Source organism: Amblyomma maculatum, chromosome 11, assembly GCF_055883805.1.
Source record: "Amblyomma maculatum isolate TAMU_Amacu chromosome 11, ASM5588380v1, whole genome shotgun sequence".
In the NCBI taxonomy this organism is placed as follows: Eukaryota; Metazoa; Arthropoda; class Arachnida; order Ixodida; family Ixodidae; genus Amblyomma; species Amblyomma maculatum.
This window is the reverse complement of record NC_139354.1, coordinates 139,656,247-139,678,219: the sequence shown is the minus strand read 5'-3', so window position 1 is coordinate 139,678,219 and position 21,973 is coordinate 139,656,247. Positions and strand designations below refer to the sequence as shown.

The window sequence follows — 21,973 nt, the reverse complement described above, 5'->3', positions numbered from 1 at the left end:
GCGCTCGGCTGGGAATCCAAGGGATTGAGGTTCGATTCCCGATAAAAGAGGATTTATTTTATTTATGTAGCTGGTTACGCGGGACAACGGCGACGCCGCGAAATGCAAGAATGGGCACCAAAAAGCTGCGCTCTAAAACAAAATAAATAAGACCTATAAATTTTGCTTCCAAACAACTTTTAGAAGAAAAAAGGTTCATCATTACATCAAAATATTTTCAGAAATTTCTGCCTATTGCTACAGCATATTGAATCTGTACGAAAATTTGCAAATTATATTTTTACTGCCTTGTGTGTAACAGAAAATTAAATCTCTACAGTTATTCTACAGCAATTGCTTAAATACAGCGCCAAGAAACCTAGCGACCTTTCTTTTTTGTTTTCAAAAGCCGTCAGCATGCGGCCTTATCAGTGTGATCTTATCGCTCGGAACGATCTTGTGCTCTCTTCATCCCAATACGTGGCTTTATCGCTTTTTTTGTTGCTCTAGATGCACGGAGATTAGTCTGTAATGACCACAGGCAAGCCTGCAGTTTCTGTATTATGCCAGACATTTGCAGTACCTTCTAGCCGGTATATCTAGATGCTTCTTCCCTGACTTTAGATTGAGTGCTGCCAAATGGAGCTGGCGCTCCCTAGCCCGACTACCAGCGAGCAAGAGTACTGCTATCGCCGTTGGAAGTTGTTTATTATTTTGCGGGAGCAAGTCAGGCGACTAAAGACCTAACTCATATGCAGCTCCAGTGTCTTCGTTTATAGCTACCGAGCTTGTTACCACTACCTGACAATACGATACATAAGACCACGAATTCCAGACCGCGTAATCTATAGGCGATGCAGGTTCAGTTAAGAAATAAATGTAAGCGTCTCCTTGTCCACAAATGTTTTACATTAATCGTTACCGGTGAAGCGGTCAAAACAAATTTTTGCAGTGCCTTGCAATGAGCGCTCTGTGCACTTGAAACAGCTCGTGAGAACAGCGTTGTCGAGCAAGGAATGCATACCTTATATTAATATAAATGAAGGTTTTCTAGAAAAACGTACAACATCATTTTGGCATCCGAATTCCCAAATAATTATATACACCAAGTCGAAGTATCATAGGCAGTCATGTGGCAATACCGTAAAATTTGCGGGCCTGAGTGGTATTGGCACGAATACACTATATGTATATTTACGCTGGAATGAACTTAACAGCTTTTCAACTTCCTTATTCCTCGCGGTTGTGGCGTCTGAGGGTGCCACTTGCCCGCTAGGTAGCATGCCCCATTACCCCCCCTTCCCCTCCCCACTACCCTGGTTGAAAACAAACACTCGCCTGCCTCAGCTGCGCATCCGCAGTTCATGGCCTCCGCTATCGGGGTAGCTAGAGCAACAACAAAGCTTATCGCTGAAGCCACGCATAGTTGATAATGCCGAAAGTTGGGCGAGTTGATGAGCCTTCATGATAAAAAATACCGCAAAAAGTGCACGAAGGACGGAAGGAAGACACGGACAAGCGCTAACTCGCAACTGCTGGGTTTATTGCTGAAGCACGCAATAAATACAGGTGACTTGGAAAAAAAAACAAAAACAAATAAAAAGAACCAGCCTCCTGTTTGGGAAGCTAGGTCATAACATAGGCAGTAGCACTTGTCCGCTTGTCCGTGTCTTCCTTCCGTCCTTCGTGTAATTTTTGCGCTATTTTTCATCATAGTTGATATTCGCGATAGCCGTATGCGACAGATAGCAGCAGCTGCAAAGTACAAAAATGGCCGCTTTGCAGGAGCAGAAACGAATTGTTGCTGCTTTGGCTGCGTCTCCCTAAGTCCTTTTCAACCAGTCGCACAAGAATTTTTCCTTCGCAGAGGGTGTAACTACTTGTTGGCAGATTCCTTACTCAGCGAACCCTGCGCTTGTGCTTAATTGACTACTTTCATTTAGAATATTCCACCCGTTAAGTGCTAACTGTGTCGCTAAGAGGATATGGCCTCACATAACGGCGTCGTCATTGGCGGAACCTTCCGCGAGCACTTCTGCCGAATGCCGAGAATGCTGTCGCAGAGACTGCGATCGCCTTTTCTTGGGGTACAAAAACATGGGTCAGCAATCAGGCATGCTTGCAACGAAATAATTAGCCGTAGAGTGGATTATACCGCTATATATTTCTTTTAATTTTAACTGTTTTCTCACTCTCGCTCATTTTCTGGCGTTATGGAGCAGAGACAATTTTGCTGACAGGTGGTTCGAAAATGCGGCCATTAAGCGCATTATCGCATTAAACCACTTTATTAAAATTTCCAAATTACGCAAAATTGTGGAGAATGTCTTTGAAATCTCTATATGGAGAGAGGTCAGCTACTGAGTTTGTATGATTAGTGAAGTATTTAAGATCGCCAATGCCTTGGAAGATGAGAGAAGGCAGAAGAGCGTTGTCCCTGTCATTCGACCTGATAGGAGTGAATTAAAAACGATAACATCAAAAACAGCATCTATAAATAAGTCTGTCAACCGTAACTACATTCAAACTGCATCGGCCATGTTTTTCTATTCATGTTTAATTCAAAAGATCCAACATGTCCACGTTAGCACACGTGTCAAGTGCCATCTGTAGGAGTTCGCTGGTTTAGTGCTCTTTTTAAAGAGAGGGCCGACAGTGGCTACAAGCCAAAATCAACCGCAGACGCAAATGGCATAAGATTGAGCAACTTACCAAGTGACTGGTTTGGAAAGTCGAGCACGTAATTTGTGGAGTCGCCCAGCAGACCGCTCATGAGCAGAATGGGTTGCTTGTGGCACGAGCTCTTGCATTTCCCTCTTCCGTGTGGTATCCTGTGCATCTCGATAATGTATCCGTCACTCGTGATAGCGTTGTGTCGCTCGAACGGATAGCCTTTGCTCCGAATCAGCTGCTCCTAAATGAAACAAAAAGTAGTCATGTAGTTAATTATGCCTGCAATGGGTTTCTTGCAGTAAGTATTTGTCAGTGCTCTCTGAGGAATCTCAATATTCTGGGATCATAAGAACGCTTTGAGAGTTAACAGTAGGCAAAAGGATGCTTTCATAGATCCATTCACTCTGAGGGCTAAATTGCATAGTCCAAAATGGAATATAACTTGATATGGTTCTTAGTAGTGCGAACTATGGACATCAAAATAATACTGCTACGAGAGTCAGATTCACTGAACGCTTCCGCCAGTGCCGAACCAGGTCGGTCTTCCCGCTCTCCACATCCACGAGTGCTCGCGGCCGGAATCCTTCGCGGCAACTTGTGTTTCGACGTCCGGTTTGCTCTGTGCTTGTCTTGCGTGGTAGCTTCCTGCCACGTAACAATATGATACTGAATCTGTCATTGCTTATATGTGAAACAGTTGTATGCATCACAGAAACCCAAGTTGCGCATTGTACTAGGTTGTAAGGGTGGAAGCAGGCAAAAATGCGACAATTTGAATAAATTTTATTATTCGGCAAAACGTGTTGTACAGGTTTCGCTCTTCTGTTAGCTAAATAGTTGTAGTTTATTATTTATTTTCAATACATCAAATGCTCCTGTGGAAGGGTTTTACGTGATCGCTGGTCCTTAGTTAATACAGGTGAGTTCTTCGATGAAGTGCCTGAAGTGGCCGTGATTGCAATGGATCACTGCAGCAGCAGGAAGATCATTCCAGTCCTTGAGCGTCCGTATACAAAACCAGAAATGATCAGGCTGAACATGCGTATACCGTCCTTGTCATGGCTGAGGCGGGAGTGGTAGCCTATTATAGAATGAAAGTTACGAGGGTACTCATGGCAGAAAAGAATTTATGGATGAGGGAGGGATGGGCGGCTTTGCGACGGGGAATAATATTGGGGAGGTTAGCTTTTGCTTTGATTTCAGTAGTACTTTTACTTGTATGAGTATTCAGAAGAAATAAAACGCGCCACAGGGTTCTGAGCAGATTCCAGTAAGTTAATGTGGGTATCCTAGCAGAGGTCCCAGATAGCGCATGCATATTCATGTTTAGATCAAACGAAGCAACAGTATGTTAATCATTTTGCAGCGAGAGCGGCTAATCGAAGGTTGCGGCGTAACCGAGTTCGTGGCAAGCTTTATTTGATAGTGTAGTGACATATGATTGGTCCACGCAAAGTCGGCGGATAAGTTCATTCCTGAGTAACTGCAGGTACTAACGAAAAAGAGGTAGAAGCCCAGAGATTATTTGCGGATAGTGGAGGTCAGTTTTCAAATAAAGGTAATAAAATACTATTTCTTAATGTTTAAGGACACAAGCCATTTGTTACACCAGGCTCGAATGCTGTCAAGGTCACATCAAAGTGCACTACCATCGGTTAGGTTGTTAATTGGGCCATATATCAAGTATTCATCTGCGAATAAACGGATATTCGAAGAAATGTTCTTAAGAAGCTCATATATTTAAATTCATAATAGATGAGGGCCTAGAGCAGAGCCTTGAATCCACGGGGGGCAAAGATGAGGAGTCAATATTAGAACGAACTGATGGCAGTTGGTTAAAAAGTCTCGCATCCAACTGAAAACTGACCATTGAGGGACAGTGGTTAAAAAGGTAGTAATGGATACTTGTGGCGTACTTTATCGAATGCTTTATTCGAAATTCAGAATCAAGGTGCCACCCGGGCGGTTTCAAAGTTAGAGTTTATATTGTTTATAAAGAGGCCTAGCTGAGTGTCGCAAGTGCCTTAATCAGCACGGATTCCCTGCGGAAGCCGTGGTGATTAGGATAAAAAAAATTGCATATGAAAGAAATTTTACAATGGGATAGTAAATTATTTATTAAAATAATTTCGCACAGACACTTCTGGCGACATGTGGTGTTAGCTGGTGGGGGAAAATGGATTACCTTTTTTTGGAACTAGAATGACCTTCACCACTTTACAGTCTTGTGTAACCACACCAGATAGGAGCGACTGCTGAAAAAGTGTGATTATATAACCTTAGTTTTATGTTTAGTACTCTTCAATATTTTGGGATGAATGCTACCGTTGCCGACTGATAAAGTTAGCTTCAGGGAATCAATTAGTGCGGCAATGCCGCTAGCGCTAAAAAGTATTTCGGGGATGGTTGAATAGTTGCCAGAGGGAAAAAACTGATGTTTTTCGGGTTTTGATGTAAATACTTAACAGCTGTACAGTTAGATAAAATCGATAGTAAGATAAAATAACAGGGAAATTCAGCCCATATATTTCTAATATCATTGATGCGATGAAGGATTGCAGCGCCTTACCGCGGGATTTACTGCCGCCTTGGAAAGGCATTGCTATACACTTCTCATGCAGTTGTTAAACATAGCAACTCGTTACTATGCGGCTATTTCATGCATCTGTTGCTAACTGACCCGCAGATGGTACAGACATATTCATAGACAAATCCGCTTCGTATTCGAAGCAAATCATGCACTTCGGCTCTTAACAAGACCTCTTCTATGCTTTTTGCAACATTTCGGGCAATAAACTAGATGTATGCCTCCATGATTATTATATACTGATGCCTCTAATACACACTCGCCCAACCGGCACTGATATTAATAATACTTCTTGCGTGTGCTGCTTAACCTTCCCCTAGCATAATTGGCGATTCAAATTTTTGCAGACCTCACTTCGGACCACCACTCTGAGTAAGTCATTTTTAATGCTATCCGCCCTACTGAATAATGAAACGCAAAAAGAAAAATTATATCAAAGCAAGACGTGAGTTGCTTTTGAAGAAACGCTAATGCTTTTCAAAATGGAATAAGCAGATGCATTGTGGAATCTTCATCACGATATACTAATTACTAATTTGAAAGTTATTGAGAAATTTTCCGCCTGTTTTATTTTATCCGTGTTTATATTATGTTGCGAAAGCGTAACTTATATCTTTTTAAAAATTATCGCATTGTGACCCACAAATGAACATTCCGCTATTTTTTTCTAAGATATATATATATATCAGTTGAGCTGGACCATTAGTTCAAGACTTGAATTTAAATGTTTCACATTTTATCAGTACCAGTCGCGCGAATTGAAATCGCCTCCCTGCTTACATCGCAGATAATAATAGCCAGCACGCTCCTAAAACAACAAAAAATATTTTACAAAATGCGTATTTATTTCTGGAGCAGTCATTGATTTGAATTATGCATTTGTTCTTTCCAGTCACTCCCCTCTTCATTTAGTCTGGAATGGGGGTTCAATCACTGATTAAAATGAATAAAAGGGATGTAAAAAGAACTGGATTCGCTGGAGTATCGTGCTATGTTTCGTGCAAGAAAGGGGCTAATTGCAGCAGCACGAACAAGCGAAAACCATTTATGGTCGTCTTTTATGCGAGCAAAAAAGGGTGGTTTTCCCGATAACCGTAGGTTACAGCAGTAGCGTCATTAAACTGGCCTAGTGTGAGGAACAAAAATGAAAAAAAAAAAAACGCAGTTTTGTTGACGCATTTATATAATGACGTCCATGCATATTTCCCTTTCAGTACACGAGACGGACCGAGCCAGACGTCAAGCTACTTCTCTTTTTCGCCCTCGCCTTTCTTCCGCATTCGACGCTGTGGCCTGGAAAACACGCCCCGCAACGTTTCAAAGCTGGCGTCCTTGGCTGCCCCTGGCAGTTCGCGCTTGGCATGGCGCGAGTCATACCGCTTTTTTCCTTATGGCCTCCTCCTGTTTGGCTCAATTTCATATCGGTTCTCATTCACACGGTCAAGGTTCATGAGGACGCTGACACTCGTGACTGTATCTGTTTTCACTTGCGGATAATAATCGGGCGAAATATCACACATTTATAATCATTTCAAAATAAACGTTGCTTGTGGCCCATCGAAGAATGAGCATTTCTTGAAGCATCGTTATGAAACAAGTGGAAGTTTGTAAGATCTAGGGTGGAATTGTCGCTCCGTGCAGACTCCTGAAAACCTGTCCAATTATTCCCTTAAACACAAGTGTCACCCATGTTTTGAGAACACAGAAATATTGCCACGTGCAAACAATAGGAAAATGCGTGAGGTTGTTGAGGCCTTCACCATGATTTCAGATAAGAGTCAATTGGTTAGCTACCCATCCACTGCGCTCACTCGAAATGAAGTAAATATTTTGTGCTCTGATAAATTAATTGCATGAGTGTCGCCCAAGTGTGTGCTTCTGTTGGGTGCGAACGGGAATGAAACACTTGGTCGCTTGAATTGTTCCGATCTTACGGTCATCGCTGCGTGTTTTGTTGGTTTATCGCTTTTGTCCCCTTTTATTGCCGTACCATTGTCACGTGTACGTGCTTTCATCGTTCCAATCTTCTGGAATAAACCCTCGGTCGGTATATTGAGCTTAACTTCTCAGTTCATTTCTTAACACATCCTCGTCCGCCTAAGCAGCGCATCTTTTCAAATTGTTTTTTTTTTTCAACTAGTGCAGCCCGAAGCACTTCTTGGCGGTGCTAGACCCGGTCAAATATTTCCAGGTGCACATCGTATGTAAAGCATCGGACCCATGCATAACATTGCACGAGTCTGACTCACTTCTGCTGGTTAGGAAAATACTGTCATGAGAGCGCCTTTTTTTATACATTGAAGTTCAAGTGTAAGTACAAACGTTCCAACGCGCGCTCTCGCGCAAGATATTGCGAAGCTTCAAAGAAACGTGACCTAACTGCAACCAGTTTCCTTGACGTTACGGAGATGACACGGCAATCCGAAGTCGCTTAGAAGCGAGTGACGCCAGCAGCTGGTTACTGCAAGACATTGCAATAACGCAGACTGACCGCGGTGCCTGGGAGACGATCAAAGGATTCGTCGAAAGACCATTTCATAATTCCAGATTAGTAATCCAAGCAAAACTCTTCTTTGGGATAATATTGTCGTCTTGTTTTTCTCCTGGGACGAAAACTGCTTTTTCCTTAGGGTTAGATTAAAGGAAACGACTTTAGCTGCGCCCCCTCAAAGAGCAATATCTCCCCGGAACAGCTGATTTGGATGTGGTGTACGAAGTGAAACGTCTGAAAGCGACATTGCACTATGAAGAACACTGCAGTCGAAGGCACCGTCAATATAGGCCACCTGAAATTATTTAGCCACCACTGACATTGCAGACTACTCGGGCCCCTTTCACTTTACCTGCAACCAAACGTGGCCTCTGGAACCTGGATAGCAAACGCGTACCCAACGTGAGTCCTCTACCGCTATAGTCACTGATCTACCAAGGCTAGACGGGCTCCTGCTTCCAGATAAGCTGATAATCTATTAAGAAATGAATGATTTCTTTCTTTAATGTAAACAGGATTCCAGCCTATCAAGCAAGTTGGCGCTGACAAGATACCCTTTTTATGTGATTTCTGACAGATCATGAGCAGTCTATGCACTACAAGCCATCACCAGTTCACCACTAATCAAAAGCTATACGGCGCGCACCTCTAACAACATTTGGGGCACTTCGCAACTTTACGGCAAAACAAACGCTCGGCAAATAGGTAGAGGATGCAATAATATATTTTGTCAGAGAAAGCGAAATTGTCTTCTGAGAATGTAAAGATTTATTGCATATATTGGTAGAAATGCGCTTAGACGGAAGGAGCTTGTCTGCAAACTACGGACAGCTTTCGGTTTTGAATTGTCATTATGAAAACTGGCGCCACGTTTTCGGATAGAAACATATTACCTCAGATGCCTTCACCCAGCACAGAAAGCAGTTCCTCAATAAATAAATATTCAACGAAAAATAAATGCAGCCCATTGTCGTGACAAATATTCATTGCAACTGCTTGAAAATTATGGGGTTTTTTCCCACCGAACTGACGCGACTGTTCTAGTGCTATAAGATAAACAAATTAGAGAAATTAAAATACCATACATCTTTCTTCATTGCAGAGTGTGATTGTAGTAAAAAGGTAAATTGTTATGGAGTTAATAAGAAACGTTATCTGGGGACTCAAGTAGATGTGCCTAGAACAAGTGATGCCTGAAAGCTCACAAAAGGCTGACCAGGTAACAGATGTCGATATAGAAAAGCTGATTCTGGTAGCTGACAAGCATCAATCGGCAAAGTGCCGACAGAGTTTTGTTCTCCTGTATGCAGCTCAACTGATAAGAGCTTGCAAACTGCGTTGTTCAAAAATACCAGCGCGACGTAGAGCGCACACAGGAAGTTTTTTTCGCTTATGTAGATTTAGCTCGAGATACTGATCAAAATTTGTGCATTTAACGCTACCTTACTACTCGTTCGTATTTTTTCGCGAGGAGTTTATCTTACATGATATGACCTAAAAAAGTTGTGTTAGCGTTTTATCAAACATCTCATTCTAGCGTAATCGGTCTGCTGCCAATCGCGAATATTGGAAGACTTAATTTCGATAAATAATCTTTCAAATATGCAGTTTGGGAAGGTTCCTGGAGAACGTGGCGATTATCTTGGCTGACGTTCCTCCTTGCTGCAGATACGACCTTCATAAAGGTTCCTGCCGACGCAGTAAACGATTCCAAGGCCGTAAAGAAACAATGGCCGCTGCAGACCATTCAGTACGCACGTGGTGTTTAACGCATATAGCGTCCCGCGGAACGGGGTGGAAGTCGTGCAGTCTACAATTGTTTCCCCATATTATATTTCCCCAGCTCGCGTAACTGTTGTGCTGCTTCAGCTATTGGGTTTTACATGACGAAAGTTGCGTCTTGTGTCAAGATTCTTTTCCTAGAAACACAATTTAATCACACATCGAACATTAGCTGCTATATATATATATATATATATATATATATATATATATATATATATATATATATATATATATATATATATATATATATAGATATCAAACGTTTTCAATGCAACTGATTAAAAGTAGTGTGTCCAGAGAGTCATATTGAAAAGCTTCAAACATATTTATTTCGACATTTCGGTCGCACCACGACCTTTCTCAATAATGTTGTTGCAGTGCGCTTAGGCACTCTTTTCAAGGTTATACAATGACAGCGACAGAGGGCAGTGAAAGGGGACATGAAGGAAAAATTTAAGAGAGGGGCGGAGAGAGAAAGAAGAAAACGTAGGGGCACTTCGCTGCCAAGCGAACACAAAAAGGAGGCGAACACAACAAAGAATCGGATGCGCGCGCAAAAAAGGGAAAAGCAAGTAATCAACAACCAGAGTGAATAGGCAACAACTCGAGAGAAAGTGGGGTCATCTCGATGGGTATACACATTTGCGTTGAGTGCAGGAATTTGCGGCGCCTTCGTGCTGGTCGGGTGCAGCAACAAGACACTGGCGTACCACGAGGCAGATAAAGCCGGTAAAGGGCCCCTAGGAAGTATAACAGAGAAAGAGAACGAGAATAAAAACAGATAAACTGGTAGAGAAAAAATAACACATCACTGTCAAAGCTGTCTATACAACTTTCTTCGAATGAAACACGCCCTAATGGATTATTAGAAGGTGTCTCAAAAAATAAAAAAGAAAGCGACACATTTACCTAAATACGACTTTCACTCAGTTTGGCAGCGCCGAAGATCAAAGCAAGTTGTCACTGTGAAAACATACATCAGACATTAAGGCAGTGTAAAGGTCGTGGCACGACCAAAATGTCGAAATAAATATGTTAGTTAAAAATGAGGACTCGTCGGTGAATACAGCCTCTTTCCATTCATTCACTGTCGAGTCTTCCAGTGGTTGAGAGAATTTAACTCCCGACGTAGATGTTTCTGCTGTTCAGTTAAACGTGGGTTCTAGGCACCAAAATAACTGGTTCTTGGCCAGCAGCATAACATATTGTCCAAACTCTAGAATGCAAAATGAGGTTATGTGCTGATGATTATGCAATATACAGGAATGTAGATAATAATTCAGAACGTAGTAGCTTGCAGAATTATCTCAACAAAAGTCATGCTTGGTGCATTAGGTAGGGTATGTCTTTGAACAGCGCTTGGTGTCAACATGTGTCATTCACCCGTGAACACTTTCCTGTGAGATCGGCTTATAATTTGAACGGTCTATTTATTGGAAAGGTTCAATATTAGAAATATTGTTACGCGATGAGGAAGACGAAGTGTTGCCTTCTCTTGCCTCGCGGAAGGGACAAGGTGATGACGAAGAAGTGGGACTGGTTCCGTGTTGCTGCTTGCTGCTAAGCCACTTCAGGCTGTTGTAAATACACTGTAAATACATCGAGTTCACACGTAACATCTTGGTGGAGGTGCGGGGTGACGATATAGCGTCCATCGGGAATAGAGTGTACAGAGCAGAATGCAACATACGTTGCGGCTTCAGGAGGCAGGCGGACAAGGTCGACATTACAAAGGCGGTGCAGAACGGGAGAGGGTGGGTCGAAAGGAGAGGGGAGGTCAAGTTCAACGACGCTTGTAGCGCAGTCTATGATGGCTGTATGGTCAGAAAGAAAGTCGAGGCTAAGAATGATGTCGTGAGAACAATGCTGCAGAACTGTGAAGAGGACAGAAGCATGGCGGCCAGAAATCGTTACGGGGGCAGAAAACAAGCCAAGAACAAGTCATGCCACCTAGAAACAATATCTTCCAGCACTTTCCCGCACGGCTCCTCTACCCCCTGGTTTCGCAATGCCTGCATCACCGCCAAGGTTTCAACTGAGTCAAATGCCTTTTCGTACTGAATGAATGCTATGTATAAGGGCTGGTTATATTCCGAGCATTTTTCTATCACCTGATTGATGGTATGGATATGATCGATAATATAGTACCATTTCCGAAAACCTGCTTGATCCTAAGCTTTATTGCAGTATAAGGTTGTCCTGATTCTTTTAGCGGTTACCTTAGGAAGTACTTTATACGTAACAGACATTAAGCTAATTGGTCTGTGATTTTTAAGGTCCTTAGAATCCCTTTTCTTATTAATGAGGATAACGTTCGCATTCTTCCATGGTTCCGGTACCGTCGATGACACCAGGCATGGCGTATACAGGGTGGCCAGTTTTTCTAGCACGATATCCCCCCCCCCCCCCGTCCTTAAGCAAATCTGTAGTTATCCGATCCTCTCCAGCTGATTTCCTCCTTTTCATAGTTTCTAATGCTTTCTTGACCTCGTGCGTCGTCACTGGTGGAACGTCTGACTGTTTTTCCCGACCGCCAATCTCATTACGGTCCTTACTACTTTGGGTACTGTAGAGATCTGTATAGAACTCCTCGGCTACTTTGACTATCTGGTCCATATTCTTGATGACGTTGCCCACCTTGTCCCTTATCGCATACATCAGGTTTTTGCCTATGCCCAAATTCTGCCCGCCTTGTCCTTTATCGCATAAATCAGGTTTTTGCCTATGCCCAATTTCTTCTTTACCGCTTTAAGGCTTCCCCCGTTCTTTACAGCATGCTCAATTTTCTCCATCTTATACTTCCTTGTATCTCCCACCTTGCGCTTATTGATTTCTCGGCCAATTCGATCTAGTCAGTTGGATTGGAAGCTTTCATACTCTGGTGTTTCTTAATCAAATCTTTCGTCTCCTTAGACAGCTTACCGGTATCCACTCTAACTATCCCGCCGCCTACTTCTACTTCTATTTACATATTTAATACGTAAACTTTAAATCATCTGGTATGCTAAACATTGTTCGACGTAATTCTTTAAAACCCTTAGAAGGAAAAAAAAAACAGTTTTACCTAACAAATGTTCGTGGGGTTTTCGAATACGCTTGGACGGTATGGGACTCTCAGAGCTCCAATCTTATTGAAAAGCTTGAACGCGTCCAAAGCCGCGCTCCAAGATTTGTTTCTGGTAATTATAACTTCCGTAGTAGTATTATATTAATTAAAGAGAACCTTGGTTGTAAAACACTAGCACACCGCCGACTGACGGTAAAATTATGACTTTTTTTTCGAATTTACTTTTCTCTCAATGGAATAAATAAGAGCTTGTACATTTTCCCTCCCCACTTCATCTCTAAAAAATGTGATCACGAGGTGAAAGTTCTTGAAATGCGCTCTCGGACTGATGTCTACCGTAATTCATTTTTCCACATGCTTCAGCACGCTGGTACAGGCATCCTAAGAGGATTAGTGAATATAAAACGCGTTCAGAGTTTCAGCCTTTATTGTCCTACAGTCTCACGTAGATTTATATCATCCCGTTTACTTCATATCTTTTGGTTGGCATTGCGCTTCATTTGATAGTGCACCTTTTTCATTTAATGTGTTGTGAATTTTGCATCGCGGTGCCCTGAACGTTGCTAGCCATCAAGATGACTTATCAATGTTGCTTATTTTGTCACTTTCTTGCTGTTATCAACTATGCTTCGCTGTTTGAAGTTTTTGTCACATGTTTGTTTAAGCCATATGTTTTCTTCCAATCCCCCCTCCCAATGCAATAATGTCCTTAAGGCGCTCCAGGTACTTGTATAAAATAATAAATAAATGAATATCAGTGCCTCTCTCAGTCGCCGACGAATTCTAGAGCAGGAGACGTCCATGTTAAGTGTATCGCGAATGTCGTTAACAATAAAAATCGATCTGCCATCGCCACTGCTGCAATCCTTCTGCCAGTCTCGTCGTCGATCTCGGCCTACCACTGGGTTGGGCATCATTCAGCCTGTCTTCTTCATCACGGTACGCCTGGATGAATCGGTTATCTGCATTTAATGACCTTCCAGTGTGGCGACATATATACCCCTTTGCGGCATTCCCTGAAGGCTTAGCTCAACAATTCACCTTGTCTAACATACAGGAATCACTAGTGCCATTTTACTCCAGCCCTAGAGAGAATGCGAAGGGCAGACCACTTTACGGATGGCGTCCCTAACAAAAAAATGCCACTGAGCTTAGAAAGCAGTCTTGCCCCTCATACCACTAGAACCACGAATGCGGTTCCAAGGCTTTCGTCAAGTGGTCGCGCAGCACCAAACCGTCTGCAAAACAAATAAAATTTTCGAGAGTGTATAGCAGAATCACGCTATGGCGAGCGCTTGCCGTCCGCTGTAACTTGAGCGCGGAAAAAAATGAGTTCTGATTTAGCTCTAGGTAACTCTAGTTGAATTTCGAAATCAACGGCGGACGCTTCTTTTGCCTGCTACATTATTCCCCTATCACGCCCTATCAGTGTAAGGTGCTACAGTATTGGGGATACTTAAGCTCATCCTTAAAGGCTTAAAGGTAGGCTTGAAAATCAATATGCAGAAGACTAAGGTAATGTTCAACAGCCTCGGGAAGGAACAGCAGTTTACATTAGGCAGCGAAATACTGGAAGTAGTAGGCGAATATGTCTACTTAGGACAGGTAGTAACCGCAGATCCGGACCATGAAAAGCAAATAACAAGAAGAATAAGATTGGGATGGAGCGCATTGGGCAAGCACTCGCAGATTATGACTAGCAGCTTACCGGTATCGCTCAAGAGGAAAGTATACAACAGTTGCATCTTACCTGTACTCACCTATGGGGCTGAAACGTGGAGGCTAACCAAAAGAGCTCTACTTAAGTTGAGGACAACCCAGAGGGCTATGGAACGAAAAATGGTAGGGGTAACATTAAGAGATAGAAAGCGTGCAGAGTGGGTCAGATTACCGACATTCTAGCTGAAATTAAGAAGAAGAAATGGACATGGGCAGAACATGTAGTGCGAAGAGAGGATAACCGATGGTCGCTGAGGGTAACAAACTGGATTCCAAGGGAAGGAAAGCGTAGCAGGGGGCGGCAGAAAGTTAGGTGGGCGGATGAGATTAAGAAGTTCGCAGGGGTCAAGTGGATGCAGCTAGCACAGAACCGGGTTAAGTGGAGAAATATGGGAGAGGCCTTCGCCCTGCAGTGGGTATAATCAGGATGATGATGATGATGATGATGATGATGATGATGATGATGATGATGATGATGAAGCTCATCCTATAAAGGTATGACGCGAGAAGCTACCAGCCCACATATAAAGTCGCGCTTCAACTTACCCGTATAGACGTTACTACGTGTCGTAGGGGCAACGAGAATGCAAATGATTTTGGCAAGCTGATTCTGATATCAACTCACTCATATTAAAGAAGAAGCAAAACGAATTGGCAGCTCCAGCCCGCGGCATAGGGATAATGTGAATTCAAATGCATTGGCACGCTGATCGAGGAAGTCGAGGAGCAGGAAGTCCACGGGCCACGGACTACGCGACGAGTGGTTAGACCTGGCGTGGTATTGATTTCGCAATAGTAAATAGGAAGGACACCGCAGGCAGGGTGCTGCTGTGGTACTCCTCAGAATTTCACCAAGCAGTAGAGCGACAGAGCCACCTTACATGCTTGCAGATACGATGGTTCCCAATTGAGCTGTCCCGACCTCTGCGCGGTCGCTGGGTACCGTTGCAATGCAGTTTTCTCGAGCTCCGCCTTGGGCTTGGTGTTGTATCATTTTTTTTTCAGGCGACTGTATGTATTGCCATGAGAATGATTCACTGCTTACAGATTTGTATATTAAAAATTGGAGATATCTTGCTCGCCGCGCGTGCGGACTGATTATAAAGAAAACGGGTATTATGTATGTATGTACGTATGGTTTGGTTTACTTTAGGGTTTAACGTACCAAAGCGGCCCAGGCTATGAGAGACGCCGTAGTGGAGGACTCTGGAAATTTCGACCACCGGGGATTCTTTAACGTGCGCTGACATCGTACAGCACACAGGCGTCTTGTTTTTGGCCTCCATCGAAAAGCGGCCGCCCAGCCGGGATTCGATCCCGCGTCTATGGGAACAGTAGTCGAGCGCCGTAACCACTGCGCCACCCTAGCGGGGTGTATGTATGTATGTATGTATGTATGTATGTATGTATGTATGTATGTATGTATGTATGTATGTATGTATGTATGTATGTATGTATGTATGTATGTATGTATGTATGTATGTATGTATGTATGTATGTATGTATGTATGTATGTATGTATGTATGTATGTATGTATGTATGTATGTATGTATGTATGTATGTATGTATGTATGTATGTATGTATGTACTGTCAAAAGTGGAGAACCCAGGGGGTCTGCTTCTGAGTCACTTCGTGCGGCTTGCAATACATTTCAGGTGTTCCGAATTTCTGGATCGCAAGATTTTTAGCCCTGCCCCATCCAATGGGAAGGACCTGCACTAGTGCAAGATCAGCGCCACTACAGGGCGCAGGGAGCATACAGCGTGGACTATATAGTTTTGACAAAGGCTGTACATGCGTACATACACATACATACATACATACATACATACATACATACATACATACATACATACATACATACACACATACATACATACATACATACGTACTTGCGGGTGGAGTTTATTGGTTAAAATACTAGTGAAGTAAAGGTACTTCACCTACTTAGTTTTGATATTAAAGGCCCACTGTCCACCCTCCGGTCGAAAATATTTTCTTCCACGGTGACTGTGAGACTTCGCCCCCAGAATGCAAAATGTTTTTGAAAAGAGTAGCTAATAACGCAGCTACAGCCATCCCAATCACCCGATTCTGTCCTGTTTCTCTCCTTCCGTTCCCTCGCAAAGGTTTTTCACTCTCCTACCCGGTCGTCTAGCCTCCGCAAGACAAATTCCCCTTCCTCCTCCGCGTTTGGCGGGAGGTGGGGCGTGGCACTCCGCCTGCGCGAAAAAAAAAAAAAGAAAACGGGCGAGAGAGCGCGCGCCTCTGGATTCGGACGGGCCGTGGCGAGGGAAAAGCGCGCAACGAGCAGTAGGCAGCCATCCTTCACCCTCAGACAGCGAGACGGACCAATGGACGTCGTTCGCGGAAAGTACGTCATTACTGTGGCTCGACGGGCCAGCGCAGGAAACGGGGAAGCTGGCTTCCCCAAGTAGAGCGTGAGAGAGCTTTAATTTGTATTTTCGTTGCTTTGCGATGCGCGTGTCACTGTAGCATGTTACACAGACTATCTCCGGTACCTGATCGAAACACTGGGCTCCTTCGCTTAAAGGGTCCTTCCCTGGACAGTGGTCCTTTAAGAGGCAAAGAAATTTATGAAAATGGGAGCCATGAGCGACAAACGTGTATCATGTAGCGTTAAAATGTGCTGTACATACATATCCAGCAATTTATTTCCAAATAGGCAATGTCAAAAAATCATGTGCGTACATGTTTATTTGTCTTTTACGCATCGGACGTTTTTAAACTAGTAGCTCTTTGCGTAGAATAGGCGCCAAATTATTGTGACCTAGTTACACATAATCAAATATAATACACAAAACATGTAGATATTTAATGCGTGAAAATTCAATTGACGCCAATTTTTAAATTACTGGGCGTTAAAACAACTAAATTGGTATAAGGTGGCCATTTTGGACGTTCAATAAGTGGAGACAGAGTGTACTGTGAAAATTATGAAAAAGATTTTACTTTGGAGTTGATTGTCTTCTATTTCTGAAAATAATATTCTCCTAAATGTAATAAAAATGATGTTTATTAGTCAGCTTTTGTTCGATAATATGAACCATTGAGCTCTAAAATGTAAATAATGTTTTCTTTCTACATAGCCCGTATACGCACACCGCACTGAGATATTTATCCTAATTTTAAGATAGCAATATCTACGCAGTAAAACATATACCAAATATATAACAGGTGTTTATTCTATGACAATCTATCTCATTTAGATACGTCGCCAGCCTTTAGCGCTACTCGAACTATGCTGGTCTTGTAAGACCAGCGATATTGATCTCAAGGGTAAACGCGATAAAAAACACAGTAGCGGGTTCCGCTAAAGGCACCGTCGCGTAATGCAGCGCATCGGCTTTATAGGTGAGGAGTGTGCGCGTGTACACTCTTGAAACGGCGAGTTGGGATGCGGATCGCCTACAAAACATAGGAAACAGGTTTCCCTTATTAACATTCTTGCTACAGCTTCGACCTATGCCGGCTACGAGGTCAGGCTAAGGAAGAGCGCGCTTAGCATCGATATAGTCCTGCGTAGTTGAAATGATATACGGACACTACCACATATTCTGATAAGTCTGTGATTTCATTTTGCCGCATAATAGAACGTGCTATAGTACGACATAATTAACACTATGGCTTTCGGTGAATGAGTGTTTGAAATAGTTTTGCTTGCATTTAGCCATCATTGCTGGCGCTTTCAAATGTCGTGCAAAGATATTAAGTAAGCACCAACAACCGTGCATATAAGCAGCAGAAGACCGTAGCTACTCTCCCAATAGCTGGTTATAGATCATGTTTCACTGACTTTAACCAAGTATTTAAATAAACACCGTGAACTGGCAGCTAGGTAACACCAATGAGAATGCGACACTACATGGTACTCCCTTGATTATTTCCTATATTACGCCTAATTTTCTAACCAAGTAAGAATAAATACGCAATATCTTTATTATACAATTAATTAGCAAATGTATTCCGCTCAGTGTAAGGAACAATTGGCCAAATTTTTTCGCTGCTTTCTTTTCCCATTTCAAGTTACCCATCGAAAGCCTGCCAAATATGAAAAAAGTCTCACATAACCATGCGTATACGCTATCAGGCGCGTGTTGCTGCGCTGCAAACCACGTTTTGACAGAAAAGGAATGTATGCTTGCGACGTGACTAAAGCAGCCACCGCACATATAAGGGCTGCACAACAACAACAGCAATAATAATAATAATAATAATAATAATAATAATAATAATAATAATAATAATAATAATAATAATAATAATAATAATAATAATAATAATAATAATAATAATAATAATAATAATAATAATAATACTTTGATGCCCTGAACATGCTATGCCGGCAGATGGTTTTCTGCTTCACACACACCACTTAGTCTAGGTGGTGTTGGCTCCAATGGGTCAGCTCTCCGCGGCGGCACGCGCATGCAAAGGGTGCAACCTATACCTTGTCCTCCTCTCCGCTCCGGTGCGCACATCTGTTGGGATGCCGCTACCCTCCTCCTCCTCTCTGTAGCAAGCGCAGCGGCTACAGAGAGGAAATGCGCTTTTACTATGGTAGTGCAGTTTCCGCTGCACAAACGTTTTTGTTTGCAGAGTGTATACCTACCATCCCCAAAGACAATTCTCACAAAGGTAAGGAGCCTTCAATACATTGGCTGTAAAACATTTTCTAGTTGGAGGAAACACTGCCGATGGCGGCGGATTAGTACGAGACCACTACAGAACGTTATTCAAGAGTGCAACCATGTGTTTATTACTTATTAGTTTAACGTGGGCTTTCCTGAATAGCCGAAAAAATATACGTAGCATAATGTTCAGAGACGCAATTGAACTGATTGTTTCTTAACAGTCAATAGTAGTTGTCGGCAAGAGCCTGACTCTACTCTGAAAATGAAGATTTCGCATCAATAAACGGACTTGAGCAACTAAAAGAAGCCGTAGAGTAGTTCAAATTACTTAAAGCATCATCCGCAGCGCGCACTGTTAGGTCGGTAGCTGCATTACGCTCCGGTGCACTCTTTTTGTAATCTTCGTTCAATACATATACGTAGAACATCTTGTGCCAAAGTGATGCACTGGACTTTTCTACTCATGACGAAAAATGCTATTGTGGACCACAAGATGGGATTTTTGTTAGCGTTAGCGATAATTCTTACCTCGACAATGCGTGAAAGTAGCAAAAGAATATTAAACGTAAGCTACAATATAGCTGTAAACTAACGGCTTAGCTTGCAAGGTATGACCATTGTTTCAAACGTACACTTTTTAAGTGTCGCTCTATTGGGACCCTTGCCTCTTTTTGAGTGAGGGATTTAGAAAACAGGCAAGTAATTCTAGCGCCCAATTCGTGCGCAAAGCAGGGCTGTGGATTTTGCGATTTCTCATAGAATCATGGATTAACAGACGTGCGCCACTTTTGTTCAGAATTATTTTTTACTGGTTTTATATTTCATTTACTTCTCTAATCTGCTTATAATTGCATCTCGAAGTAAGATTAACGGTGGAAAGCATGACCCCTAAAGGTGCCAAAATGTTTTTTTTTTGTATTGCAATATATATTTCTCGCAATACTTAGAAACACGAGTCATACGTTGCGTACGAAGCGAGAACGGGCGGCACGTTTTCACACAATAGATCATTAAATAATAATGAGTATATCGAGAAGTCCCAATCAACTTTATCTATTGGATTCACAGAGTGGGATGTTATTCGTAAACATGAAAAAGAAGTGGTAGCTACACGAGAAAAGAATGAAAACTCAAGAACGTTCTATACACATGCTCGCAACCAATTGAATACTTAACCTTGCATTCCGTGTCTGAGCGTTCGTTATCTTGTACTTTCTTTTTTTTGCGCTCATTTTAACCGCTAGCGAAATGCTCCAGAAGTGGCACCCAGCCTTTCTAATCTTCTGGCCAACGAGATTATGAGCAGCTGAGACTCCTCTTGAGACAACAATTGTTTTAAAATGGAGTGGCACTACCGGTACGCGGACGGAATGGGTGAGCTGGATAGATGCATGAGATAGGCGCTGTTTAGAATTCATGCGTCGTACAGATCTAGACGCTAATCACGGTTCTTACCACACAAATAAGGAAACTTCCTCCGACATACGTGCGTGAGTGCAGGTGGGAAGTGCGCACGAAGAGGATGTTTCATTAGAGTCGCAGCTTCTAATACACATGATGCTTACGTCATTGCGTCGCCCCCAAGTGACGACGTACTAGTGGACGCCTATGCTCGGACAGGCATCAGAGAGGTTTCGCTATGTTTGTCTGCGGCGCTGAGCCATTCATAAACAGTAAGATATTACGCTATGGCAGCAGACTGAAAAACCGTGGGTTACTCACAATTGATGTGCATTGGTCGGGATCTCCTCCAGTATAAAAATTGGCGAGCTCCGAAGGGAAGTCCAACGCTGTCCTCACGGATCCCAAAAGGAGGCTCGGGATAAGCCGAGAGATGGCCTCCGACGGCGACACCATCTTGGCGCGGTAACCGTAACAAAAACAAAAAACAAATCCGCCTCGTCTCGTCAAAAGAACCACAATTAACCAATGCACAATATGCGACCGTTCGCTGCGCAGAGCCTCCCCTCTGACTGAGAGAAAACGTGCGGGTGTCCGACGCGATGCGAAGAAATCGAAAAAAGAAAAAAAATGAGACCCAACTTCCTTGGCACGCAACCTCGGTGCGACCACGAGCGAGAGTATGATCGCCTCTCTGTGACGCGACTTACTAGGGAAGTTGCTTTCATGAAGACAAGAACCGAAAGAAAAAAAGTGAAGGTCAATTAGACCTGAGGCGGGAAGACTTCTAAAGTCGAGAAAGGAGGAAAGACTGAGGAGGAAGCGTCTATACGTGCAATAGATGCTGACGTCTTTGTTACGGAACTCTTCGACTGTGATTAAAGCTCTGCACTCGCGATACCTAGAGCCGAATATTCGAAGTGCACTAATTAAAGCGCATCATTTGGAAACGCACTGTCGATGGGTAAATTTTGTGCTTCTCTTTGTATTTGCATGAAAGTGTATGAAAAACGTATAGTCGGTGGAGGCGTGTAAAACAAAAAAAAAAACGTGCCGAAATTAAGACAGTCCTGTCCACCAGTGCTTTTCAACACCAAACATATGCAAGTGAGTTTGGCAGACTGGTTAAGAACAGGCTCCCTGTGGAACCTTTCGAACAACCTTCACATTTCCCGGCTTCAGAAGAGGTTCGAAACGGCGTCTTTGTTCTGATCTGTCTGCGAAAGATTTAAGAGATTCAAAATTCCTGAGGGCTTGAGCACCAAAACCTTGCTCTTCGGCTTTACGTTTCAAGATTCACAAATATTTAAAATTATAAGCCCTGCCTCAGTAACACTAAATACATCCTGCTGTGAGAAACTTTCTTTAACGGCACAAATGTGTAAGCCAATATCCCTCCTTAGATGCCCTTCCTTAAGGTGTCAAACCGTTCTACCCGGGAGTAAATTAAAATGTGCATTAAATTGTTAGTTCATTTCATCTTAATAAAAAAGAGCATGAGCTACTTTTACTTGCTTAACCTGCAAATCGCAAGGTGCTTTCTGCGGCATGAATTGCATTCATCCGCGCCGCATTGTTCTGAATATAGGGATATAACTTCGGGTTTTAAGGGCC

The 21,973-nt window shown here is 42.8% G+C and overlaps 1 protein-coding gene across 1 annotated transcript in view; it reads right to left on the bottom strand.

Moving 5' to 3' along the window:
- The window catches only part of LOC146175074 (gastric triacylglycerol lipase-like), a 44,950-nt gene extending 24,104 nt beyond the window's left edge, over positions 1 to 20,846 (bottom strand). Inside the window, exons 1-2 of the mRNA XM_084583503.1 lie at positions 20,681 to 20,846; positions 2,692 to 2,893 (exon numbers count right to left, since the gene is read on the bottom strand). Of these exons, the coding sequence (XP_084439629.1) occupies positions 2,692 to 2,893; positions 20,681 to 20,815 (337 nt within the window). The 5' untranslated portion in view covers positions 20,816 to 20,846. The remainder of the gene's footprint in view (positions 1 to 2,691; positions 2,894 to 20,680) is intronic.
- Positions 20,847 to 21,973: the final 1,127 nt, after the last annotated feature.